The sequence below is a fragment of the Cydia splendana genome, chromosome 3 (genome assembly GCF_910591565.1).
Source record: "Cydia splendana chromosome 3, ilCydSple1.2, whole genome shotgun sequence".
Lineage (NCBI taxonomy): Eukaryota > Metazoa > Arthropoda > Insecta > Lepidoptera > Tortricidae > Cydia > Cydia splendana.
In genome coordinates this window covers 4,081,972-4,109,948 of record NC_085962.1, presented here as the reverse complement: position 1 = coordinate 4,109,948, position 27,977 = coordinate 4,081,972, and the positions used below count along the sequence as shown (strand labels likewise).

Genomic DNA, 27,977 nt, shown 5'->3' with positions numbered 1-27,977 from the left:
CATTAGCCAATCACAGCGCGTATTCGCTTTGTAGGCCGACATTTTCTGACAAGCGTAGAAAAAGTTTTCATCAACAGCCGCCATTTTGCGCTGGAGAGACTGAGAAGAATTTCGGAATTTGTCGTGTAAATTTTCTGTTTTTTCTTACATCATTTTATCATAAACTATACCATTCCGTGCATTTTAAAGTGTTAAGTGAAATCGTGTTGTTGGATCGCTAAAATAAGTTCTATAAAGTGGCAAAAATCTGGTGATATTGTTTTCATTCATTGTGCTAGTTCCGACGGAAGATGGTGAGAGGGTCTGTGTAGCTCTTCGATTCGGAGCTTTGTAATGGCGAATACTTAGTGAGAATTTGTAATATGTGCCTTCAATGGTGCGAAGGACATCGAACGATCGGGATGTGGGTGAATTACATTATAATGGATGACAAATCGCTTTAAAATGTTATTTCTTGAAAATATAAGACATAAAAGTGTTCTTTGAATCGGCGGGCCGAATATTGACGACGGCTTACGTTTAGTAAACAGAGCCATGGCCGATCATCATGTGGATGAACCGCCGAACAAGCGGGCTAAAATGATCCGGGACCCTTTCCAGGGTCCCTCGGACGCCGCAGGTGAGTACTTTAATGTTTTGAATCAGTTTTTCGAGGGTTGGAATATACTTCTGTCACGAAAATCTTGCCGTGAATTTTGACATTTTGTCTGCGGTCTTGTTAGCGCCTCGCAGCGTAAGTTGCGTCGTATTTTATCGTTCTACAGTTTATAAAGCGAAGAATTGCGTTGCTTTATTAATCAGAATAGTATCTTTTTTTATTATTATACTACACTAGCAATTTTATGTTATTTTGGACTAAAGACATGTAAATGTTTGCACACTTACAATATAGTGAAAAATGGAATTAATAAAATTCAGTGCAGTTCGTAGCTAAATTAATGATATAAGACGAATCTAAATAATGTTTTTCATGATATATAATAACTACAGGACCACTGAATCAACCACTCCAGTGTTTTTATTTATATTTCAAGATACATGTTTTTCTAATTCAATCTACTTAATTGTTGTGATACTTAAAGAAAAATATGTTTTTGTATGAGAAACTAACTGTTATTTACTTACTTGTAGCCTTCTGTACATGAGGAAATAATATTTATTGCTATTTAATTTCACAACATTGAAATTTTTGGCTGACCTACATAATTGTATATTAAGTTACTTTCATGAGGTAGTGTGTATCTGCCTCAATTTTTAATATTTTTAGAAACATTACTTAAAAGCAAAATGATTTTAACTCTTGTTTCATCACATAACCTTAGTTAAACATGCTGTCAACATGATTGTTTAGTAAACTATCTAACATAGTTTTTTATTTATTTACATCCAAAAGTAAATTTTGTTGCTAGTCAACATTTTAGGAAGTGTAATTTACCAAATCTTTATAATTTTTACTTTTTTTTTTAATATGTATACTAACCAGAAAATAGCCCTAAAAATGTTTTTATACAAAATTAATACTAATAATACAAATCATAAATACAATTTTTATGACATGTTCCCAATGAAGTCCAATCTAAATTTAAAAATCTAAATCTAAGTTAAAGTTAAACCCCTGTTTCTGTCATCACAAATACAGTGAAACTTGGTTAAGTGGGACCTGGATTCGTGAGAAACCTCTATAACTGGGACTCGTGGTGCGGTCCCGGCACTTTAGCACTGAATTACCTCTGTTAGTGAGACAAAACAAACCTCTGTAACTGGGATTAGTGCTTTCGATTTTACAGTCATATTTACCTCTATAATTGAGACAGAGAGTGTATTTTACCTCTTTAAGTGAGACTATTTTTTTTAAATAATAGTGAGTATTTTTGCTAAGTTGTTTTCTTTGAATTTTATACCTCTGTATCTGAGATGACGTCAATTTATAACCTCTTTAACTCCGACTATTGCCAATATATTTCCGCACTTGTACTTACCTAAATTATTTGATTTGTGTTTTAGTTTGGTATAGCTTACCACGGGACGTTAGTAAGTTTAGATAAAAATATTTCGAAGGACAAAATCTTGATTGTTACTTAATTACTTAAAAAAACAGTAGGTATATACCCGTTTACGAATGTGGAAAGCCAAGCAATGAAGTCTGTAGGTATCGAATTTAATATAGCAGTTTCTATTTTTTGAAATGTCATTCATAGTAAATATATACCTAATTCAGTCTCAATATTCTGAAGCAGTCTCGAACTCATGCATAATGTTTACAAAATATGTTACTTTATTTAATAATTTGCACCTCTATAACTGAAATAACCTATGTTTTCACCTCTATTAGTGGTACCCTCTGTAAATGAGACAGATATTTATTTATACCTGGCTATCTGAGACACTGGGTAAGTTGGATACCTCTTTAAGTGAGACAAATTTGCAGGACCCTTGAAGTCTCAGTTATCCAGGTTTCACTGATTAATTATTTGGAGCATTCCACAGGCTGTCCCGTACAGACGCATTTTATTTCCTGTGTTGCAACTTTTTTTTCGGCATTTAAAGCGATTGTTTTTCTGTGAATATATTTTTTTGACCATTTGTCATAGAAAAGGAAACCCTTATACCTGCAAATCTTCAGATACACGTTTGTACCGGACAAAGGTTGACAATTTCATGGAATGCTTCATTTAGATGTTTGTCTGTGAAACAAGTACATATAATAGTAACGATTGTAATTTAATCAGAATCTAATTAATTGAGATCATACTTCTATTATTTTCATAGTGAAATTATTTTAATAGTTCAATTTTACTTCACTTGATTTGATTGACTTGACTTCAACAAGTACTTTCTCGGACACAAAATACCGTGTGATTTAATTTAATTAGGTAGGTAGCTAACATAGCTTTTCCTCATGTGATAAAATGATTAAATAATTTAACAAATTGTATGAGCAAATTAAGCTGTAGTCCTTTCCTTTTTTCTTTAACAAAAATCTTTCATTCCACTAGAAAAGAAATGTATGTAAAGTTCTCAAATGAGTTTTTGCAAGTCTGTTCCAAAGTACAACCACCTTCAGTATGGCAAAGAGGGATGGATTCATTTCACTGGTTTATTTTCACAAATATACAAAGAAAAAGTGTGTTTTGTACAAATTTGAATTTGATTGGATTTTCATGTAAAATGAATAATGTCCAAATAAAATACAGATGTCAACAGATGATCACATAATAATTATGTAATTGCAATAAAAAATCATAAAAATAGTTTAAAATAAGACTTTCAGTATTAAAATTGTTACAGCAGTTTGTGTTAATTTTCTGAATGTTAAATAAGTGTATTATTTACACAACAAGCTGTTTACTAACATTTACCTATATATTCAAATGAAAAAGAAGGGACTAAATGTTAGCTGAATGTATTCTATAATACATATTACATACTTTGTTATATATACATTCGATAAATTTTAATGTTTTATGGGTGTTTAGATTAATTTTAAATTATACCCTGCGAGCGGCGGGCTGCCCGCAGCGAGCCTTATAAATCAAACAAATTTGTAATTTACAAAGTTATCATCGCAACACCTCAACACATTTGCCACCTCAGGGCATAGCAGGGGAAACCATTGAGTTTTTACAAGTTTTTATTTAGTTTCACCTGACCGTTGTCTGTCTGTCTGTAATCAAATCTTGCAAGTTAAATTTGATCCACTTCCCGGTTTCCGATTGAGCTGAAATTTTGCATGCATGTATAAATCGGATGACAATGCAATATTATGGTACCATCGAGCTGATCTGATGATGGAGACAGGAAGTGTCCATAGGAACTCTGTGATGAAACAACGCAACCTATATGTGTTTGGGGTTTTTAGAATTGTCTCGATGAGTATTAGTTGTCTGCCGTAAGAAAAGTACAGTCAGCGATAAAAGCTTTACCAAAAATTAAATTTTTGCCAAAAACTTATTTAAATCTTTTAATTTTGTGCCCCTGTTGTGTCTTATTGTTAACAGTAAAAAAATATTATATAAAATCGAAGTTGGCTTTTGTGAATCATATAATTGTGTGTGAGCAGAGCACATATTTTTCCAATAATAAAATTTAACTTAATAAATCTCTTTTTTTTTGTAAGCCCTATATTTGAATTATATAAAAAAAAAATTGTTAAGCTAAAGATTTTCATGGGTTTGATTTGGGTAATCTACCTAATCTATCAAAAGAGAGCCAATAGTCCCTAAATATGGCCAAAAAAACGAATATCTATGCCATAATATTACTTCATAGCTATAACATCTGCTATCTGAAGCTTTCTTCATATAGGCACTCCATTTGACAGAGTAATGATACTTGATAGCAGCTAAAAGATACAGAAGGAGAATAATTTATATTAAATAATAATTTAAGGTTAACAACAGATCCTCAGTAATCCCAATATGCCATCACTGATATCAACTAAAGATTATAAAACATACTCAATTGGACCACTGAATCAAAATAATAAAACAACTAGCATTAAAATCTATTCTTTTTCTAACTGGATTTAGAAGGTAGTGTAAATTGTAATTTTGTGCAATTTTTACTAAGAATCAATTTCTAGGTATTTTTATACTAAATCAGGCGCGTCCACACATAACGAGTTGCCTCTCGAGGAAATTGCCGCGCAAAGCAGCTCAGACTGTGAAGACGTGCCTCAGCAAGGCAAACGCACGCGCGGCCGCCATGTCACGGTCACGGCTGAGGCAAGTCTACACTTCCTTCGCTAGGAGGCTCGTTCTTTGTGAACCTATTGATAGGCATTAAATAGAATAGATAGGAATCTAAAGTTTAGATAATTTATAATAGGTAAGCTGATATTTTGTTGCACCCCTATCACAAATTCGTTCTCTAATTCACTTCAGCAACGTAATCACTGACCATAATGAAATATACAACTTTTTTCCTCATTCCAGATGGGTTTTCTAACCTTGACATGTTCGACCTCGAGAACAACCTCCCAGACGAGCTCATGGGGGGCTCGTGGGGCGAACAGACCGGCGTGCCGGGCCCCAAGCCCCCCGCGCAGGGCCCAGGGCCCGGGGGGCAGATGGCCCCGCAGCAGCTCAATGGAGACGATCCCACTGCTGCAATGCAGCGGCAAGTTCACAATCACCTTATACAACAAGTGAGTATCTGGAGCTGATGGCACTAAGTCGCAAAACTACAGACCATATCACGAACTATCATCGTAATTTAGAAGTCCGTCCACATCTGGCAAATGCTAGCAAACCACTTGAATTGCACGCGTGGTCCAAGTCGTACCGCAAAATTCAGGATGAGCAGCTAGCGATCCTTTAGCAAATAGTTCGCGAATGGCGCGCTAGCGATGCATTCATCAAATCTGGAGTCTGGACGCACCTTAAAATGAACTTTGGGTATTTTTATTTAATCTTGTACGTGGATGCACGTGACCGGCGGCGAGCGGCAAATTAATTTCGTCGAGCGCAATGTATGAATGACCTTGATTTGCCGCTTGTCGCTCCTCTGGTCGCGTGCCTGACGTGCGTCCAGGCCGCGACCTACCGTTTGACCGCACACTTACGGCGCGTATACTTTAAAATCTACCTTCATTTATGCCAAAATTTGTACTAATCGTATTTTCTCGTGTGCTGGTTTTTTCACAGGGCAAGGCTGGCTTAGTTGGCCACAACAACCCGCTTGGATTGGGTAGTTTAGGCAGCAAGAGTCCAAATTTACAGTCTCCCCCTAATGTTTCCGTGTCGAAGGACATGATGGGTGGCATGCACCCACAACTAATGCCAAATACAAGTCATCCAAATCAACTACATTCGACCATGCCGATGAACTCTATTCAAGGTAAGTATTTTGATTTTTTTACTGTGATCAAACATGCCCTCCCTCTTTCTAATTAGAATTGTGTGAAAGAGGCAGGTGACGATGTTGTTCGGCATAACTTTCCATACGAACTTAAATCTTCGTCGTTTTAATTCCCATTAGAAATTTTAGAAATGTTATTTATCATGGGAGCATTTAATAAAGCTACAAATTATAATTCTACAAATAGTTACGACCAAAGTGAGATAGAGGCTGAATTATTTAATTTTTGAATTTTTTTAGGTGGTATGGTGGCAAATGTAGGAGGCAATATGATAGTGACTAATAGTAATATGACCGGTGCTGGGATGCTCGGGAGCGGCATCATCAACAACGTCAACAAACAGCTCCCGCTCATGGGCAATAACCATCACGGGCCGCAGCACCATCCGCACGCGCAGGTATGTTGAATGCTCTATCTAGTGCGTCTACATCTGGCGTACGCGCCGTTGGCGAACCATTCGCGTGAAGACAAGGACCACTGAACGAACGCTTGAAGGCCAAACCACACCGGCTGCGTAGAGGTGCACGTGTGCGTTCGCTAAATTGTTGCAGCCGTGCACGCACACGTTACGCAAGCGGTGTGCCGTCACTCTGAAGGATCTGTATATTACAACACGCACGCATTTGCCGTGCACAGACCTTTCGCGTCCAGATTTACCAGAGGGCTACGGAACGCACGCTTCACGCTAACGCCGACTGCCATGTATTGGTTAAAAGGGGGCTTAAAGCAAAGCTGAAGAATATAAATTTTATTTAATTGAAAAATGTCCAAAACTTAAAGCAACCATAATATCAATCACAGAAATTAGAAGGGAAGAAAAGTAATAGCGTGCCGAGCGAAACTTGCGGCGGAGGATATGGCCTTCGCGCAGGTAGGTAGATTCAACTGAAATTAAATGAAAATTAGATATAATTTCGTTTTCTTTTCTATCGAGCCAACTTTAGTAAAAGGTTTTGGTTGGAGTCAGCCCCTGCAAATATAATCTTGTTTCCATGTGATTTTTTTCATGGCATTTGCCTATCTAAAAACGTGTAACAATTCAATATTAAAATTGCAATTTTGAGTTAGCCCCCTCTTATGCGGATTGGACGCACGCGACCGGCGGCGGGCGTCGACTATCGACCACCACCGCTGTTGCTGTCGTCCAAAACTGATTCATTCAAGATCGTATCTTGCCTTGCATCACTTGCACTGACTTTCTTGTTAGAAAACGTCGACCACGAAGATAGAAGCGCTACCAACTTACGCCTCGGCCTAGACACTCGACGCTAACGTCAACCGCCAAACATTGGTTAAATTAAAACAAATGGCGGTCGGCGTCAGCGTCGAGCTTGCGTTCCGTGGCCCTCGGATGAACCTCACTAATCTTAACGAAAGTTTAAAGCGGCCAGTATTGATAGTTTCGTCTCGCACAGGCGATGGGCAACGGCCCTTTGGGCGGGCGCGTGAACGCCCTGGCGCCGGCGATGCGCGGCGCGCTGCCGCACCACGCGCGCATGTCGGCGCCGAGCGGCGGCCACCCCATCGCGCCCTACCACCCCGCGTACGGCACGTCGCCCGGCGCGCCCGGCGTGCAGCCGCAGCGGCCGCAGGGGCTGCGCTTCGGCGCGCCCGAGCAGCAGGGCGGCCAGGCGCCGCAGGCCGTGCCGCCCGCGCCCAGCCCGCAGACCCCCGGCGCGCCCGCCGGCGGACAGAGCCAGCCGCAGGTATGTCGAGGATCAAGGGATCACCTCGATATCATTGTTACTTTTTTTGCCAATTAAAAGTCCGAAAGAGAAGTTCAAACCAAACCCAAGAATTTTGGCTCAAATACACAAGTTGTCCAGCAGTGGACTTCTCAACTGATCCATCTTTTATTCATGTTTAATCGACCCTATCTCCATATATCGATATACTAATCAATTTTATTACAGGCCGCCACACAAGGTGCGGCGCCGCCCGGTCCCGGCGGCCCCCAACAGGCGCCCTCGGGCTCCATCGCGGACCCGGAGAAGCGCAAGCTCATCCAGCAACAACTGGTGCTGCTGTTGCACGCGCACAAGTGCCAGCGCCGGGAGTCGCAGAACAACGGCGAGATCTGGCAGTGCACGCTACCCCACTGCAAGACCATGAAGGGTGTGCTCAACCATATGATGTCTTGTCAAGTGAGTATCTTTGAATGTCTTCCCCTTCCATTTCATTACGTAGGAAGAGGCGCGCGCGACACCAACTAGTAAAAGTAAAGGAGACGGAAGACGCGAATAGGGAATGTTACTGCAACGTTCTGCCGCCAGAGTGCAGCACTAATTTGTTTAGTAAACCATAGAGTAACTTATACATACTAGGCCTTAAACAGATTTTTGACAAGTTTTCACTATGACATTGATGCACCAATGCGGTTTGTTTACAGGTGGCCTACAGCGAAACGCGAAAATCGAAATTTCTTTATCTGCCTCTATCGATCGAATAAGCAGGAGTGATAATCATAATCATTTATTTGCACATAAAAAGGGTAAAAGGGGCTAAGGGTAAGGGGAGGTGGGGATAAAGGGTAGGGGGTAGGGTTGGGTAGGGGGTAGGGGGGTAGGGTAGGGTAAGGGTAAAGGGTTAGAGAGGTAGAAACCGTACTTTCGATTGTCGTGTTTCACGGTAGGCCATGTGATTGACCTAGTGACGTATGATGTGTCATTGATGGTGTTAATGAGGTTTGTTTACTGTATGTGCTAGTGGTGCCACCTACGCAGTGCTTTGCCTAATGTTCCCTATTCGCAAGATTGGCGAATCGACCAGATGGCTAGCCGCACTATGGGAAGAACAGTTTACACTACCAAAGAGAACAGTTGGGTAGTCCAGCAGATGTAGTTTTGTAGAAACAATCTCCTTCTCTAAATGCAAATAAGGGCTAATTTTAACCCTATATGATTTTTTAAATCACTAGCTTTCGTAGCTTTAAACATTGTCTTATGCAAGAGGAATTACATCCTAATTTAATGTCAATGCAGGCATCATCATGTTTCTCTCTTTCGCAGGCCGGCAAGAACTGCGCAGTGCCTCACTGCTCGTCGTCTCGACAAATCATAAACCACTGGAAACATTGCAATAAAAATGACTGCCCCGTCTGCCTGCCCCTCAAACAGGCGGACCGGTCTAGAAATAATACACAAATTAATGGTAAGTAACTTTAAAATTTTGCTTTAGTCTTGTGTATAGTTGATGTCTTTGTAGTGGTTTCCCGCAAGAAGTTTATTGTTAAACAGCATGTCAGCAGACAAAGTTGAAATCATATTTTAACAATCCAGGTTCTAGGTGTATTCCGTAATTAAATTGCAGGCCTATTAACCCTGAAGGCCGAGCAGATTGGGTTGATATTGGACACGCCTTGTTTGTCAAAATGCCATATAAAGTCGACCGGTGGGCCGAAAGCCCGACGATGAGTTTTGCACCAATCCAAAGGTCGAGTTCCGTGATAATCATCACTGAGTGCGGCCCGCATCCGTGCAATACTTGGCTGCTACTCTGTAACTGCCTACCCATTTCTTTGTTCGTCACACCGTTAACCACAAGAATGCTCGTCTTGACTCGATATTCGTTTCCAGCAGCCGCCTCCGCGCCGCACACGGGCGCGGCGCCCCCGGGCGTGGGTGCGGGGGTAGCGGGGGTGGCGGCGGCGGGCCCGGCACCCCCGCAGCCGGCGCCGGACATGAAGCGCGCGTACGAGGCGCTGGGCATCGCGTGCCCCACCAGCGTGGCCATGTTCCCGCGCGCGCGCCTGCCCGGCCAGGTCGGCGTGCGCCCGCCGCTCACCGACGTGCAGCCCGGCCAGGGCCCCATGCAGCAGCTCTTCCAGCACAACATGCCCGACTCCATGCAGCACCAGCAGCTGGTCAGTGTGAGCCACACACACACACACACACACACACACACACACGACCACTCTTCTACACACCCCTCATTTATCATAATTAAGTTCTGTATGGGTGATTCTCTGTATGGACGTTTTCAGCCTGTACAGAGTTGTCCGATCAAATTATTTTGTTCTTATTTAAAAACAAAAACAGGTTAATGATAAGGAATAGAGAGCCCATTGAATTTTTAAACATTAAGCCAATGCGATAATTTGTGTTTATTAAAACATGATATAATTTCAGATGGGAGCCGGCACAATACAACTTCCCGGCGGCCCCGTCACCGCCAACCCCGTCTCTGGCACGAAGGAGTGGCACCAGTCTATAACAGCCGATCTCAGAAACCATCTTGTTCATAAACTGTAAGTACCGTCTATAGTCGAGTAGAGATAACTATATTCCAGATCTAAAGAAATCGTCGAAGTTGGCCGTACGCAAAGCAACATGAACGCGGTCTCTTTCTATCGCGTATATTGTGTCGTCATCATTTCTTGCGCCAAAAGGTTCTTACTTTTAGAGTGAGACAGGCTCCTGATCCTGGCAGGGTCGCCATGTAAGGGTGGCGGCCGGAGTAGAGATAGTAAGCAAACAACTGTACTGAAGAATATTATTTTAAGACTGATGATTTCAATCAAATGTTCACTAACAATTTCTCCACAGGGTGCAAGCTATCTTCCCAACGCCGGACCCCACAGCAATGTTAGATAAGAGAATGCACAACCTAGTAGCGTACGCGAGGAAAGTCGAAGGCGACATGTACGAGATGGCCAGCACGCGCTCCGAGTACTACCACCTGCTGGCCGAGAAGATATACAAGATACAGAAGGAGCTAGAAGAGAAGAGACAGAAGAGGAAGGAGCAGCAGTTACAAGCGCAGCAGCAGGGGCTGCAGCAGCCCGGCATGCCTCCTGGTGGCAAGGTATGTGCGAATGTTCTTTTTTTTGTTTTAGGATTTTTCGTGTTCTATTTAAATGGAATTTAGGGTAAGGCCGCAGAGAATTATCATTCGGTCGGGAAATCATCAAGTCTTTAGTTTAGTTTTATCACTCAATAGGGATTGGACAATAAATTGTAGTTTTTTTTTCATAGCGGTCTTAAGTTAGCTTTGATTTTCGGTCGCGGCGAAAAGTAAAATCCAGGCGTTTCGGACCTTCGTATGTAGTGTCAAGATTTGTTAGGATGCATGTGTATGTTCAGACTAGTCGTGTAACCTCCGTCGTCTTGCGGCAGGTGATGGCAGGCGCGCGGCCGCTGGGCCCGGGCGCGGGGCAGGCGGCGGGCCCGGGCGCCGGGCTGCCGCGGGCGGGCGCGCCGCTGGGCATGCGCATCCCGTCGCCCGGCATGGGCGGGCTGCTGGCGGGCGGCCGCATGGCGTTCCCCGCCGCGCCGCCCGGCCCCTCCCCCGGCCTGCCGCCCACGCCCAACGGCGCGCAGCCCGGCATGTCGCCCTTCCAGGCCATGGCCTCGCCCGCGCCGCCCTCCGTGCCCGCCCCGACCACCCCCGCCGTCGCCGCGCCGCAGTACGCGCCCGTGCAGACCAACGGGCCTGCGCTCGCGCAAGACCCCGCCCAGCAGCAGCAGCAGCAGCAGCAGCACCAGGTGCAAGCCGACCAAGCCAAGGTGAGTGTTTCTACACACATATAAACACCTAGCAACAAGTATTTCAGTCGAGCATCGTTACGTGTCCATATTTGATGCAATTTTACAAATTCCTGTCTTTGAAAGTCTTTGAAATATATTGCCGTTATACATAAACGTATTTTTTATTTCCTGGCACTGTAAATGCCGCGTAAGATGTGCGCGGAACGGCAATTTCCGGCCCCGCTTACTTTCCACACTCATATCAATTATAAACAAGCAAGCGAAGCCGATGTTTTCGTAATATATGTTAGTAATTAATACAATGTTCATATAGATGCGACTATCTGGCGGTCCGGCCGCCAGCCCCTTCATGAACCACACGTTCGGGCGGGCGTCCCCCTCGCCGGGTGGGGTGGGGGTGGGGGTGGGGGTGAGCGTGCCTCCCCCCGCCACGCCGAGCACGCCGGCGCCGCCCACGCCCGCGCCCGCGCCGTCGCCGCCGCCCGACCCGGCGCCCGACGTGCGCGTCAAGGAGGAGCCCGCCGACCCCGACGCCGGCGGCAAGAACATGCGCGACGACCCCGCCGACTCCGCCTCCGCCGCCGCCGCCGCCGGACCCCAGCCTCAGACCAATGACGCCTTCGCCCCCGTCAAGCAGGAGATGAAGCAAGAGATTAAGACGGAGGTTAAAGAGGTTAGTGTGATGGTAGTCTAGACTTCGTCTGAACCAGGTTACTCACTCACTTAATTGGAAATTCTAATAAAACATTCTTTGTATCGTATGTATTATATTAAATGTAATATGTATTATATTAAATTGTGGATGCTTGCATTTAGTAAGTAAGTGGATTATTAAGACGAAAAGAGTTAGAACAAGTTAGGATACTCTCACATACTCTCACCTAGAAGTGACACTGACTTTGGCTTTTGATGATACTGGTGGTATTGGTACGGTACTGACCGGCATTTCTCCAGACGTCTGGATAAAAACTGAAGAGGCTTCTACTATTTAATTTTTTTAAACGTCTTTTGGAATTGTAACATGTTACATTCTATAGTCTGAATTATATACTTAAATTTATTTTCTTAGTTTTTGCCTGCGAATGGTGTGCAAAATACGAATAAATTCCGTCGTACCCAGGAGCCAGTGGAAGCCACGGGCAGCGTCGAAACGACCAGCGGTCCGAAGCGCATATTCGTGTTCAAACCCGAAGACCTACGCCAAGCGCTAATGCCGACGCTAGAGAAACTATTCCGCCTCGACGAGTCCGCGCCCTTCCGCCAGCCGGTGGATGCGCAGGCCCTCGGCATACCCGACTACTTCGACATCGTCACCAAGCCCATAGATCTGTCCACCATCAAGATGAAACTCGACCGCGGCGAGTACAAGGACCCCTGGGAGTACGTCGACGATGTCTGGCTCATGTTCGATAACGCGTGGCTTTATAATAGGAAGAATTCGAGGGTCTACAGATATTGTACAAAGGTAAGTAATGTATCTGTATCTCGTTAACTGTCAATGTCTTATTAAAAAGGTAAAGGTAAAGGTAAGGTAAAGGTAAAGGTAAGTAATGTATCTGTATCTCGTTAACTGTTAAATGTCTTAAAAATCTTAGTGTATTATTAGTTTCATAATATGTTTCGTCGTTATTTATATATATATATATATATCATAGTATATTTGTATACGTAATTAATATGTTATTCGTAATTTATTGATTGTTTTTGCTGTTGTAATTGTAGCACCGCTCACAATCTCTCTGCTTAGCCTTAAGGTTGACTGGTAGAGAATGCCTTATGGCATTAAGTCCGCCTTTTGTACTATAAGGTTTTCTTTTGTGCAATAAAGATTAAATAAATAAATAAATAAATAAATGTTTGAATATTAACTGTTATAACAATAACAGTTACAAAAATTGCTCGCCTATTCAGTCTTCATTACGAGTTGCGGTTACGAACGAAAACATACGCCGCACATTTTTTTTATACTCCTCTCTTATAATAATTACAAAATACTTTAATGTTAATATCCAGAGAGAAGGGGACTACAAAGGTCACGTTGCGTCCTCCCCTATACTCTTAATGATAGCCTAAAAATTAAAAGGCTTAATTGCGTGTTTTAACCTAAGGCCCAAGGTCCTACCTATAGTACCTCTTCAGTTCGATGAAATTTAAATCCTATTCAATTGGAACAGAGTCGCTTTTGCTTTGTTTCGTTAAATTTTCCAACAACGCAAATTCAACTCTATTTCCTACACTATAGGTTCAAATTTCTGTGGCAAATTTTGGATTTATCATTTGTACTGGACTGGCCTGGACTGGCTGGAATTTGAACCATCAATATAGTAGTTACGATCCATATTTGAATGTTAGCACCGTTGGTTGTGAGAAGACGCAGACGTGCAGCTAAGTCCAGCGTTGCTTTAAATATGAGTTGTATATAGAAGTTTCAAACACTATAGTTCGTTTTTTTTAGCATTAGAAAGAACTTGCAAGAAGGTAAGCGATCTTGACATGTCTTTTAATTGAAAAACGCTTTTTAAAATAAAACTATTACTTATGAAAGCAGAAGAATATAAATGATCGTATTAGATTCATAATTGTTACATATTTGCCGTAACTTATTTTTAAAATGTTTTTTTCAATTAAAAGACACATCAAGATTGTTTACCTAATTTCTAATGCTAAAAAAAACGAACTATAGTAAGATCGCCTTGTGCCCGCAATTTTAAATATCTCGAACCTGTCGATCTAGCACGAGTTGCGTTCTCGCGCGCGACTTCAAGTATGGACTGGAGCGCGAGAACGCAACTTATGCTAGACCTCCTGGAGTATATAGTGTACTTTATACCACTAACCCTGTCCCTTACCTCTAGCTGTCGGAGGTGTTCGAGCAGGAGATCGACCCGGTGATGCAGAGCTTGGGCTACTGCTGCGGGCGGAAGTACACCTTCAACCCGCAGGTGCTGTGCTGCTACGGCAAGCAGCTCTGCACCATCCCGAGGGACGCCAAGTACTTCAGCTACCAGAACAGGTATGTACACGCTCGAGGCACTACTTTAGGTTGGTATCCCATCAGTCCAATATCTTTGCGTCTCACTCTCTCACTAAGCAAAATGTGAAATGTAAATACACATTGGACAAAGGAATTGGATAGATGGAATACCATCCTTACCTGCATTTCTTATTAGCAAACATAGCCGATATTCAAAAGGTTCAAATCCGACTATTAATTCTGTAACTAACTAGATTGAAATATACTTACTTTTTTAATGTAAAATGAAGAAATATAATCGTAAATAAAGATTACAATTGTTGCAGTAAAAGTGTAAAAATACTTCTTATGAATAATAATTTGATTTATTGCAATTGATTTGTCCTAACGCTTATAAATAAATATGCGGCGTGATTATTAAAGTACTCAAGTTTGTTTCGCCATAAATAACACATATTTTATCTTGTAAGCCATAATACAATTTTTATGCCGAAAAGCGTTGAGTATAAGCGTTTGAGCAAAATATTTCAAATAAAGATTATTTGAGACATCAGTCTAATTTCTAATAACGACCTTGCGATTGTTAGAATTAAAACTTAGAACCAAAAACCAAGTTTAAATGATATTTTAGTATTTAATTCGTCTCAAATAATTTTTATTATAAAATTGTAGCACATTGTGTGAAATCAATTACCGACCATACATTTCAGTGTTTTCTTTAACATCAATGTCCATCCTTTCACTGTTGGTTTGATGTATGACTAAAATGTGTGTAGTCGTAGTCACTGTAACAAAGTTTACTTTCACCATTTCCATTCCACAACGGTGCATTTCCTTACCATTTATTTACATATTAACATAACTTTGGGCTTGGTTTTTCGATAAGTTACGTTTCTCGTTTTAATAAAATGGGCATTTTAAACAAAGATCGATAACAAAGTCCATCCTGATAGCAAAACATTATATACAAACCCATTTTTATTTTTATAATGTGATAATCCAAAATAGCTGTTCCTATTTCATTTGGTGCCTCGGTAACATGAGTATAATGTTACTTGCAAAGATAATTAAGACTAGAGGAATATTGTCAATGTAAATTATGTAGTTAGCTTATACTACATTTACTGCCATCTTTCGACACAAATGATTAACACTTTTAGAATGCCATTTGCCTTTGATCCTTATTTTTTCAAAGGATCAGGATCATAAGATCAAATTATAAGGATCAAAATCAATTGGCCTTCTAAAAGTGTTAATCATCTGTGTCGAAAGAAGGCAGTAAATGTACTGACTACATAATTTACTTTGACAATATTCTTCTATTTCAAATTCTCTTTGGTTACTTGTAATTAAACGCATTGCTGTGTCAGTCATAACAGCCATGCAAAAAATATTCTTATTCCCTTGAAATAAGGTTTAGTGCTGTGGTGGCCATTGTTTGATATGCAGACATCTAGGGCTATGTGTCGAGATATTTTCATGTTAAATATATATTTACATCAACTTTAATTCAAATTTTAACGTGCCATATACAAAAATGTCACACGCATGCTGACACCATTGAAAGAAATAAGCTGAAATAAACCTTATTTACAATCTATAAGGTTGCTTTAAAAGCGTAGCCTGAAGCGCTATAACAATTACAAACATTTGCCGAGGCCATCAATACCTAAGAATTTCTTGACAAGCTTGACGTTTGAAGGGTTAGATACCCCCAAAAAAGGAAGAGAAAACCTCTCTCCCAACAGCTAATCAGGTTTTCTGTACTCTACTATGTACAGTCAGCAGCAATAGTTGCTATGCGGGCGAGGTGTTAAAAATGATCTTGACGCGACTTTATTGTTATGAGCGCGTCAAGGTAAGATTTGAACACCTCGCTCGCTTACCAACTTTGCTGCTGACTGTATGCGCTTGGTTAGATATCATGGTGGAAATAAACTATGTTAAATTAAGTTTCAATGTTGTCTACATCATTCATAAATACTGCAAATAGATATTATTTGTGCTTTCTACTCATGTTATCCCCTGTTTAATTTGCCATAGCACATATTCTATTTTCCTATCTGCCTTCTACACTACACTCTATCATGTAAATTACAAATTAATCTGAATATTCTTTTCAAGACAAGTTTAACGACATGCATTCAGTTGTAGTTTAAAATAGCTTTGTAAAGTCACCTGCAATATTATGTTACTCTTCGAAGGCCGAAAAAAAATGTGACACCCTCTTATGGCTCTACAAATAAGATCGTGTCAGATATGTTTGCGGCCTTCGTTGTGTAACTTATTATTGCAGGTGACTGTACGCCTGTTATGTCACAAACATATTTGCGGTAAACTCATCTGGTTTGCATTTTATTATTTAAATAAAGCGTATGCATTGTCAATTCGTGAATACGTTTGTGCTTCTTAGTCTTTCCCTCGAACGTCTGAATACAAGAGATGTGCCTTCATTGAGATTCTATACATAGTTACTTAACTGTTTCTACCTCGTACGCATTTTGCAAGCATTCGAACTTGTGGCATCAAGCGGCCGCATATGTTTGTTGCAAAAACGTGCAACAATGCGGGATATACTCGCAAACGCTAATAATTCACTCATAAATCATATCTCTTGTATTCAGACACCTATGGCCATCCACTGTGAACCTAACATCTTCCTTCTGTGTATCAACTTGGTCAAAATTGTTTTCGTCTCTTGTTTCTAACCACTCTGTCACGCTTTTCTTTTTATCTTTTATCAAATAAATAAAAAAAAGTCGAGCTTTCTAGCTGTTGATTATTATTCACACGAGAAAAAAAAAAATTCACCTCATGCAAAAAGCTCCACTTCGTCACTTTTTTCGGCGACAAAAATCAAGACAACGAAAAGATTTTTGACCCAACTAACCCGTTTTGTTCTCATTGCTTACTAATTTTTTGTTTCGCCCCTTCACGCACATCTTTCCCCGCACACGCTTCACTTCGATTGTCGAATGTAGTCTAAAAGCGTATGGGGTTGTGTCCGATAGATACACCTTCTGCCAGAAATGCTTCAACGACATCCAGGGTGACACCGTCACGCTCGGCGACGATCCCATGCAGACGCAAACGTGAGTATATTCATTGTTTTTATCATATACCTTTAAATTCACGAAATTAGACTTAATTTTTGATAATGAGAGTCAGAAGGATCGCCTTTGTGAATTTAATTAATAACTGCTCAATGTTTATTTAACTTTTTAATTTCGATCGAGACGATCGACATCCTTTATTTGAAGTTCCATTCGAAATATCAAAGCACTATTTCTTAAGTGTGCTGCTCTTCGACTAGACTCGTTTTGTTAGATATAAAAGATCAACTGTCATAACTCATTAAGTATATTCCTGTATAGAAATCTGTATTTTTTTCCATGACATAATATGATAAAAGTATAGTAGTTTGTGTTACAAGGTATCAAAATGATATATTTCCGTCAAGGGCGTACATTGAATGCTGAATGAAGCGATGGATTCTAAAGTAGAATCCTGAGCGTAATGAGGGACTCAAGTGTTAACGCCCAAGACGAAATAATTTTGATACCGTGTGACACATACTGCTTTTCACATCAACTATGAGGAAAATAAAAAAATCTTAGTGTTGACACAATCTGATGCTTAAACAGATTATTTAAGCTAAAAAAAATAATGTGCAAAAATTTAATAATAGTGTGCTAGAACAGAAAAGTGTTACTTTGATCCCTCCTGGCAGGGAAGAAAAGTGCCACTTTGATCCCTCCTAGCAGGGAAGAAAAGGCCCTTTTCCGAAGAGGTGATGTGAAATAATATTTCGCCACAGTTCTAGCGAGTTCAAGCCGTAAACATCTCATGTTTTTTACGCGTCATGATAAAATATGCAATGAAAATAAAAATACCATACTAGTCCAACTCCTAACGACTTCAAAATATTCCAGAGCGATCAAAAAGGATCAGTTCAAAGAGATGAAGAACGACCATCTGGAGCAAGAGCCATTCGTAGTCTGCATGGACTGCGGTCGGAAGCAGCACCAGATCTGCGTGCTGCACCACGACTCCATCTGGCCCCAGGGCTTCTGCTGTGATAACTGCCTCAAGAAGAAGGGGGCGAAGAGAAAAGATAACAAGTTCTGTGCTAAGAGGCTGCCCTCCTCCAAGCTCGGCCAGTATATAGAGACTAGAGTCAACAACTTCCTTAAGAAGAAAGAGGCCGGGTCGGGAGAGGTGCATATCAGGGTGGTGGCGTCGTCGGATAAGGTCAGTTCAAGTTTAATGCTGATTTTGCTAGAGATTTACCAAGAAGATGCGTTGTTGGTAGATAAAATCATATTTCCTCAAACCAGATTAATGGCAAGTTCAAATCAGACTTATTATTTCTAGATGTTTTTAAGTGATGTTGCTAGTGACGACTGTTGTAAATGCGAAGGTAAAATTATATTCAGAATTAGGTAGATTTTTAGATTTTACAAATCAGTTTCACGTTAAATTATGAATAACGAGTAGAACCGAGAAAATGGAGATAACTTTCATTCACAGAGTATACCGTAAGACCACAAAATAATCTTATGAAATACACTCCCGTAAACTTGGTATAGGTTACAGCGTTTCTCCTTATAATGGTGGAAAACTAGCCTGCTTATTATAGTCTCCTACTAACTGTATATATGTATGTGGTATATTAGCAGTATAAATCAATCAATCAATCAATCAAAGCATTTATTTTCAGGCTACTAACGCCCATAGATACATACCTTACAAACTAACATATATATACAATAATAAAAAACTTAAATACTAAAAAAACATTTTCGTGACGCAGTTTTGTGTGATAAATGTGTGAATATGTGTGCAGATGGTGGAAGTGAAGCCCGGCATGCGCTCGAGGTTCGTGGACTCGGGCGAGCTGTGCGCCGAGTTCCCGTACCGGGCCAAGGCATTGTTCGCATTTGAGGAGGTCGACGGCGTCGACGTCTGCTTCTTTGGAATGCATGTTCAGGTAACACTACTATTTATCAATATGTGGTACACCATAGACAGACAGTATCTCGCCCGTAAGATAAACTACCCGTCTCTCTAATTAGCACAGAAAAAGACGGGTAGTCTTATTTCGCGGGCGATTGCTAAGCCACACAACAACAACACATCAGACGCGCCTTAAAATTTTCGGGTACTTAAAATTATAAAGCATTTTGTAAAACCGAACTATCTTCATTCATACTGATTGAAATTCAACTTATATTATTTGCTCAGTCATATTCTCCTAAAAAGACCTATTGACTAAAATATATTCGTTTACAGGAATACGGGAGCGAAAGTCCATCACCGAACACGAGGCGCGTTTACATAGCATATCTAGACTCGGTACACTTCTTCAACCCGCAGCAATACCGGACGGCGGTGTACCACGAGATACTATTAGGTTACTTAGACTACGCCAAGCAACTCGGCTACACAATGGCCCACATCTGGGCCTGTCCGCCCTCAGAGGGTGACGACTACATTTTCCACTGCCATCCGCCTGAGCAAAAAATACCCAAACCCAAAAGACTACAGGAGTGGTACAAGAAAATGTTAGACAAGGGTATTATAGAGAGGATAATTTTAGACTACAAGGATATTCTTAAGCAAGCGATGGAGGACAGTATCTCGTCGGCGGCGGAGCTGCCGTATTTCGAGGGGGACTTCTGGCCGAACGTGCTAGAGGAGTCCATTAAGGAGCTCGATCAGGAGGAAGAGGAGAAGAGAAAACAGGCTGAAGCCGCTGAGGCAGTGGTGAGTGGATATACTGTATGTAACACTTAACATTGAATAATTTTACGGTTTAGACTCACTTGTTTTAAGTTTAAGTCACTCGAGCAAGTGACACAAGTGAGTCTAAACCGTAAAAGTATTCAATGTTAGCATGTCTCACAATAGTTTAAATTCGATCTGTAACACTTATTTGACCAATAGGTCGGTCCACATAGAGTGAGCTGTCTCGCGAGGAAATTTCCTCGCGGTACAAACGCCTGTCCTCGCGCGGCAGCGGACTCGTGTAATTAGAAGCCTTATTTCAGTCAATTAACTCTTGCAATTGGAATTTAATTAAATGTAGCCTTTAAAATGCATGCATTGCCTGAAGCCCTTTAATTTGAGTTCGCACTAAGTTTCCTCGAGTATTTTAGCGAAAAGAACCACTTTTAACCTTTTGAATGCCACAGACGGCAATGGACGTCAACGCAAAATCGTGACAACGATCGTTTTTTGATGAAAATCTACTGAAAAACACCCCACTTTTAGGTTGGCACTATTTATTCACAAAACTAAATTTTACTCCCGTGGCGTCAGATGCTCGGCAAATGGATGTGCCGTTTGGCGTTCAAAAGGCTAACTCACAAAATCCCGACTAAAAGGCACCTTTAGTAGTACATATTTATATATTTTGACAGAAAAAAGAAAAGTTATTAATTCCATAGAGCACCCATACACAGGACAAGAAAATGAAAGAAAAAGATAACAACAACAGATAAAATTATGTGCACACAAAAATATTTTTTTAATATTTTACACCAACCACTAACACGTTGCTTCACCTGTACATAGCATTGCACTCCATAACAAGTCAATTAATTTGTAGATATTCCAGTCGTCGGAGGACAACGAGGCAGGTCCCGACGGCAAGAAGAAGGGCCAGAAGAAAGCCAAGAAGTCGAACAAGTCGAAGGCGGCGCAGAGGAAGAACAGCAAGAAACAGAGCGACCAGCAGCAGGGCAGCGACCTCAGTGCGAAGATATTCGCGACGATGGAGAAACACAAGGAGGTGTTCTTCGTCATTAGGCTACATTCCGCGCAGTCTGCTGCCAGCTTAGCGGTAAGTATCGGGTTTCGTGATCAAGGTTACAGTGTCCCTGTGCCAATGGATATGCTTTACATAGCACATGTTAGGTGAAAATTAGTTTAAAGCTTGTCCTTTTTGTTAAATCCTACATGGATTATTATATCAAAATGAGTTACTGCTCTTATGCTAAAGGCGGTAGCTTAGGTATGTTGTAGTGTATGACGTGGTATACACGTCATGTGGTATTTAAATAAGTTGAAAATACATTTGATTTCATAAACATATCACTGCCTTCCTAAGCTAAAAGGACGTATTTTCAATGAAAATTTAATGCAAATACCGCTTTTTAGCTTAGGAGCCTCCTAATAGGAGGGCAGATCAGATTACTTTCCAAATAAGTAAGTTGTACTATAATAACAATCAATACCTATTGCAAACGTTAAATGTCACACACATGCAGTGACTAGTATAAAAACGCTGCATTGCCCTCAATAAAGGATCAGTATCTAAACAACCTTCGTTGGATATTATTTACTCCACCTATCTCCCTCAACTTAACGTGTCGCGATAACTTATTTTAGAATTGAATAAGTAAGCCATCGTTTGTTTCCAGCCGATCGGGGACCCCGACCCGCTGGTGAACTGCGATCTCATGGACGGCCGCGACGCCTTCCTCACCATGGCGCGCGACCGCCACTACGAGTTCTCCTCCACGCGGCGCGCGCGCTTCTCCACGCTCTGCATGCTCTACGAGCTGCACAACCAGGGCCAGGACAAGTTCGTCTACACCTGCAACTCGTGCAAGTCGCACGTCGAGACGCGCTACCACTGCACCGTCTGCGACGACTTCGACCTCTGCGTGCCCTGCTACGAGAAGGAGGGCCACCCGCACCGTATGGAGAAGCTCGGACTCGACATCGACGTCGGCTCCTCCCCCGGCGACATGAAGCAGGCCAACCCGCAGGAGGCGCGCAAGCTCTCCATCCAGCGCTGCATCCAGTCCCTAGTGCACGCGTGCCAGTGCCGCGACGCAAACTGCCGCCTGCCCTCGTGCCAGAAGATGAAGCGCGTCGTCGCGCACACCAAGATCTGCAAGCGGAAGACGAAGGGCGACTGCCCGATCTGCAAGCAGCTGATCGCGCTGTGCTGCTACCACGCGAAGCACTGCCAGGAGACCAAGTGCTCGGTGCCGTTCTGCTCGAGCATCAAGCAGAAGCTGAAGCAGCAGCAGGTGCAGCAGCGCGTGCAGCAGCAGCAGCTGCTGCGGCGGCGCATGGCGGCCATGAACACGCGCGGCATGCCCCCCTCCGGCCCCAGCCCGCCGCCCGCGCCGGCGCTGGGCTCGCCGCCGCCCTCCAAGCCGCAGCCGCACGCGCTGCCCCACAACGTGCAGAAGGCGCTCCAGCAGGTACGTCACGTAACCCGCAACCTTATTATATAACTATTAGTAATCCACGACTCCTTTTAAAGATTAATTAAAATTACAATTATCGGAATTTATTTCTAGTCCTAATATTTCTCAAAGTTTTCCAGTTGTATGCAATCTTGAGCGGCTACCTTTATTAAAACGCAAAAGATATTTTTTTTTACTTTTGATATTTTTATATTATTTGTTACAAAGACTTAAAATAATGTTATAATGTCTTGTAATGTTTCAATGTTTCCATGTTTCCGCTAATAAATGGTTGTTTACTCAACTTTTATAAATTTGCAACTATAACGAATCTATAAACCTACCACGTAAAGTAAATCCAGATATAAATTATCGGTGAAATGGTACGTTTACAAACGTGCGTGTAGGGCGTACTGCGACTACATTGTACTGTGGTTGTCAGGTGCAGGAAGAGGCGGCGCGGCAGCAGGCGCCGTCGTACGGCAAGCAGGCGGCCGCGGGCGCGCCGCGCGGCGCCGACTGGGCCGCGCGCTACCGCGCCGCCCAGCCGCCGCCGCTGCACCACCCGCTGCACCCGAGGCACGTGCACCCGGCCGTGCACCACCACCCCGCCGCGCTGCAGCAGCACCAGCACCTCGCCTCGCTGCAGCACCACACGCCGTTACAGGTACGTCTTTACAACACACCGACCGGCCCCACTCCTAATCCTCCCAGTCAAACCTTTGATGTTGAGTAGGACCTCGGGAAGAGATGTATATTATTAAACTAGGGGTCCCTTTGTTTGACATAATTATTGAAAGTCATAATGTAATGATTGTTAGACTATCATTAGTCATAATTCTGAAACCGTTAACTTTTCAGGATTTTCGTAGGGTTATCCTATAGATAGGTTAGGTTAGGTTTGTTTTATGGCAATCCTGAAAAGTTACGCGTTTCTGAGAAAAACCAAATTAAGACTAACGAAAATGTGGACAAACAATACATTATTACTTAAAACTTTATGGGTATAAAATAGGGATGTACCGACTAGTCGCCGACTAGTCGGGAAAGCCGACTATCCGGCCATATTTGTAGTCGGCGATTAGTCGGCGACTAGTCGGCAAAAATGGCCGATTAGTCGGCACTTTATTAGTGAAACAAAACAGAAAAAAAAGAAATCAATAGTCAATATTTACCATATGTTTTATGTTTATTTTACTAAAATACCTATTCAGGGTACAAACGGAAACTTTTGTTCATATAATTGACCGTTTGATCGTTATCGTATGTTGGTGGGCTGGTGTTTTCCTCTACAGGTCGATCTCAACTGATTCTCGTGTAAATTCATGTGCAAGTTCGATAGTTATATTTTTTATTATTATTCAGTTTTTGTTTTTTTTAATGGTAGAGCCATGAGGAACTATTAATGTAATTGCAAAATTTAGAGACTTAGTCAGGCACGTTGCTCGTAAAGACGCTGACCACAGGGGATAGGTTCTTAACTGGCGACTACGTACGGGAAATAGAGCCTTGGAAATACCCTCTACAAGCTGTACTGGCAGTCTGCTCAGGATCGTAAAATAAAAGAACTAAAGACAGAAATTGAACGAGGATTGTTGTGATAGGTCTTTGAACCTGCAGAGAATACCTTTAAGAAAGGAGCAAAACTATTGTTTTTCACCTGAACTTATACGAAACTAATGATCTGGCCGACTAGCCGACTAATCGGCCATTCGAGCGCCGATTAGTCGGCTAGTCGGCCAAATCAATAGTCGGTACATCACTAGTATAAAACAATAAAGGCCCTATTAAACTAGTTGGTCTGTGAGCTGTAGACCTCGCGAGCAGAGCTTTAAATTACATGGTGCTATTAAGCTTTAAATATAGTAAATTAAAAAAAAACAATACGAAATTTAAGTGTAAAAAAATAAAAAAAGTTATATCCCAGCATACAAATACTGGGAATCGAACCCAGACTCTCTGTGCAAACAAAAATCGGGCAAGTGCGAGTCGGACTCGCGCACGAAGGGTTCCGTACCATTAAAAAAAAAAAAAAAACGGTCACCCATCCAAGTACTGACCACTCCCGATGTTGCTTAACTTTGGTCAAAAATCACGTTTGTTGTATGGGAGCCCCATTTAAATCTTTATTTTATTCTGTTTTTAGTATTTGTTGTTATAGCGGCAACAGAAATACATCATCTGTGAAAATTTCAACTGTCTAGCTATCACGGTTCGTGAGATACAGCCTGGTGACAGACGGACGGACGGACGGACGGACAGACAGCGAAGTCTTAGTAATAGGGTCCCGTGCTTGCTTTTTTTTTCGTTTTTTTTTTGCATTATGGTACGGAACCCTTCGTGCGCGAGTCCGACTCGCACTTGCCCGGTTTTAAATTTCCAAAAACTGGATTGACATAAAAAAAATATTTAATCATAGAATCTAGTCACAAAATTTCACGAGAATCGGTTGAGAATTGTGACCTGTAGAGGAGAACATCCGGATGGACATACGAAAGCAAAATTACCGAGTCAAAACGTAGACCTTCGCTACGCTTCGGTCAAGTATTATTGTTGGGCGCCGTTAGTAAGAAAATGGCGATCATTGTGACTGATCTCGCGCCCACACATATATTCTCCTCGCTTTGACACCAGCACTGAAGGTCCTTGCGACGATCTTTCTCTGGCTCCATCCTGGTTCTGTCGAAACTACAGCCAGACATCGAAATATTATGTATTAGGATAAACGTGACCAGTACGGTTACCATCAGTTTCTCACTGACATAAACGCCGTCGAGAACGTAATTTACTTTCTATACATCCCGTTTGCACTAATATGCGAGTGCGAGCGAGATGTATAGAAAGTAAATTACGTTCTCGACGGCGTTTACGTCAGTGACAAACTGATGGTAACCGTACAGGTAAATAACAGTACCAAAATGACGTGGCTTGTATAGGTACTATATTTACAGCAATAAGTACTTGACACCGATAGTGATTAGCAATTTTAGAACTCGAAACCCACTATAGGTTTTAATGATTCTAATGCGTACTCTGGTTTATCTGGTTTTTTGATCCGAACCCCTCTATGGGTTTTTAAAGAGGTTTCACTCATTATTTACGTTAATACATAATGTTAAAATCTTACTTAGTGTAACCACCGACACAAACCGGTATCCAACTAATTTTGGTATTTTAAGAGTGGGTTGCACCAAACCGTTCGTTAAATTTTATTGTATGTAAAATTTCATAGTAAACCGCTGAGTGGCGTTGATCAATCTGTCAAGTGTGGTTGGTGCAACCGGCCCTGATTAAGTTACGAATTTGATCACGAGTGTTTTAGAATCAGAATCATCGCATTTATTCGTGATAAACTATAACATACACATTTACACAAGTATAGAACAACAGTGTTCTAAGAATCTGTTTGGTAAATTGAAGTAATTATATGAGCTTGAACATTTCCAGCAACAGGCACAACAGCAGCAGCAGCAACAACAAGCGCAGCAGCAGCAGGTCGTGCAGCAGCAGCAGCAGCAGGTGGTGCAGCAGCAGCAAGTCCAGCAGCAGGCGGCGGCGCGGGTGGGCGCGGTGGCGGGCGCGGCCGGGGCGGGCGGCGCGGCGCCGCAGATGCACCAGAAGGCGCTGCAGCAGCTCATGGCCACGCTGCGCTCGCCCACCAGCCACAACCAGCAGCAGGAGATCCTGCAGATACTCAAGTCCAACCCGCCGCTCATGGCCGCCTTCATCAAGCAGCGACAGGTTACTCATTATACCTTCTTTCTTTACCAAAACTAGATCCGAAAGAGTACGCGGTGGACTCCAGGATAGCAGTGATTTTTTTTTAAATATAAAGTACTACTTTGAATTATCCCTTTTATTACCTAACAGTCTTAGAGCATTTAGTAACTGGAGACGCCTTGGCTGTTATTTTCTGTTTTTACAAAACAGTCTGCATATTTTTGCGGGGGATGGGCACGTGAAATGTATGGCTATTGACGTTTGTGTAACGTACAAATAGCTATGTCAGATAAACGTCAGTGCATACTGTAAAATTTGCACAATTGTACAAGGTTTTCGGCAGAGGGGTAAGTTCTTAAAGGCGACTCCGGTTATTAAATGCTCTAAGCTAACAGTAAAGTAGATTATCATTATTCAACACTAGCAGAAATTATACTACTATTAAACCTAACCTAACAGTTTCCTGTTATAAAATTCCAGAACGCCCAGAACCAGCAAGCGGCTGGCAACGTGGGCGGCGTGGGCAACGTGAGCGGCGTCGGTGTCGGCGGCGGAGTCGGCGTCGGCTCGCTCGGCGTCGGCGCGCAGCAGCCGCTGCAGCACATGATGCAGCAGCCGCGCATGCAGCCCATGCATCAGATGCTGCCCCAGCAAGGACAGGTACTATATTTATATTTCTGTATTAGTGTGTTTTTTATTAATTGAATGGTTGTCACTATGATGATATTGGCTACTTCTTCACGGAGTACCGGTTTCATGGTGCAACTGTTTCGTCCGTCGACAATTCGCAGAAACTAATATATAAGCGAGAAAAATGATATACCGTTTTCAATAGTGTATATGTATTTATAATGAAAATTACCATGAGAACTATTTAGATGGTAATTCTTGGTATTGATTGAAATGTCATTTCTTCAGTCTTGAACCAAGTAGCTACTTCCTCGCCTCGACAATCATCATTGGCCTTAAAGTCTATTGCAGACTATAGAAACAGTGTCAAGTAGGGCGACGTTCATGGCTGTGTAAGCCAATACGGGAGCGGCAAGCACGCCCACAAGCCTGGCGGGTGTAATGTGCCCGTGGCGGACAGATGTCGTTCTGATGACGCTTGGCTCGCTTCCTCGCCTCGACAATAATGTACTAAGTATTAAGAGCCTCCATGAACGTTCCAGGTCGGCGGTCCCCCCGGAGGCGTCGGCGTGGGCTCGGTGGGGCCGGGCATGGGCCCGGGGCCGGGCATGGCGCACGGCGCGGGCTGGCTGCGCTCGGGCGTGGCGGCGGGCGTGGCGGCGGCGGGCGCGGTGCGGCCGTACGGCGTGCGGCACGGCGCGCGCTACTTCGGCGCCGGCGCGCTGCCGCGCAGCCCGCCCGCCTCCTCCCCGCGGCCGGCGGGCGAGCTGCTGCTGCTGCGGCAGTCGCCGGCGCCGCCGCAGCCGCACCCGCCGGACGAGCAGCTGCCGCCGATGACGCCGCAGGACCAGCTGACCAAGTTCGTCGAACAGTTGTAGTGTACATAGTGCCGCGCCCTGTAAATATAGCCGGCGCCCTAAGCCCGCCCCCGCCCTATTTATTTACGATGAAATTATCGTTAGCGACGACTAAATTAAGTATTATGAACGAATCGAGCGCTCAATGTACAAATTGTAAATATGAGAGGAGTACACGTGTCCGCTTCTAATTAATGTAAGTTGTTCGTAGTGTAGGTACATTATGATACTTATTCTGTTTATTGT

General features: G+C 42.6%; 1 protein-coding gene across 1 annotated transcript; it reads left to right on the top strand.

Moving 5' to 3' along the window:
* Positions 1-52: 52 nt before the first annotated feature.
* On the top strand, positions 53-27,898 carry LOC134806361 (histone acetyltransferase p300-like). Its single transcript, XM_063779577.1, has 25 exons — positions 53-619; positions 4,935-5,146; positions 5,646-5,838; positions 6,100-6,257; positions 7,276-7,566; positions 7,774-8,004; positions 8,869-9,010; positions 9,436-9,722; positions 9,988-10,106; positions 10,405-10,663; positions 10,975-11,364; positions 11,660-12,019; positions 12,467-12,811; positions 14,202-14,359; positions 17,302-17,412; positions 18,253-18,571; positions 19,167-19,310; positions 19,613-20,086; positions 20,931-21,164; positions 21,745-22,539; positions 22,967-23,191; positions 25,972-26,043; positions 26,074-26,265; positions 26,725-26,904; positions 27,417-27,898. Exons 1-25 carry the CDS (start codon positions 535-537, stop codon positions 27,750-27,752), a joined length of 6,312 nt encoding a protein of 2,103 aa, XP_063635647.1. The 5' UTR covers positions 53-534; the 3' UTR covers positions 27,753-27,898.
* The last annotated feature ends 79 nt before the right edge of the window (positions 27,899-27,977 follow it).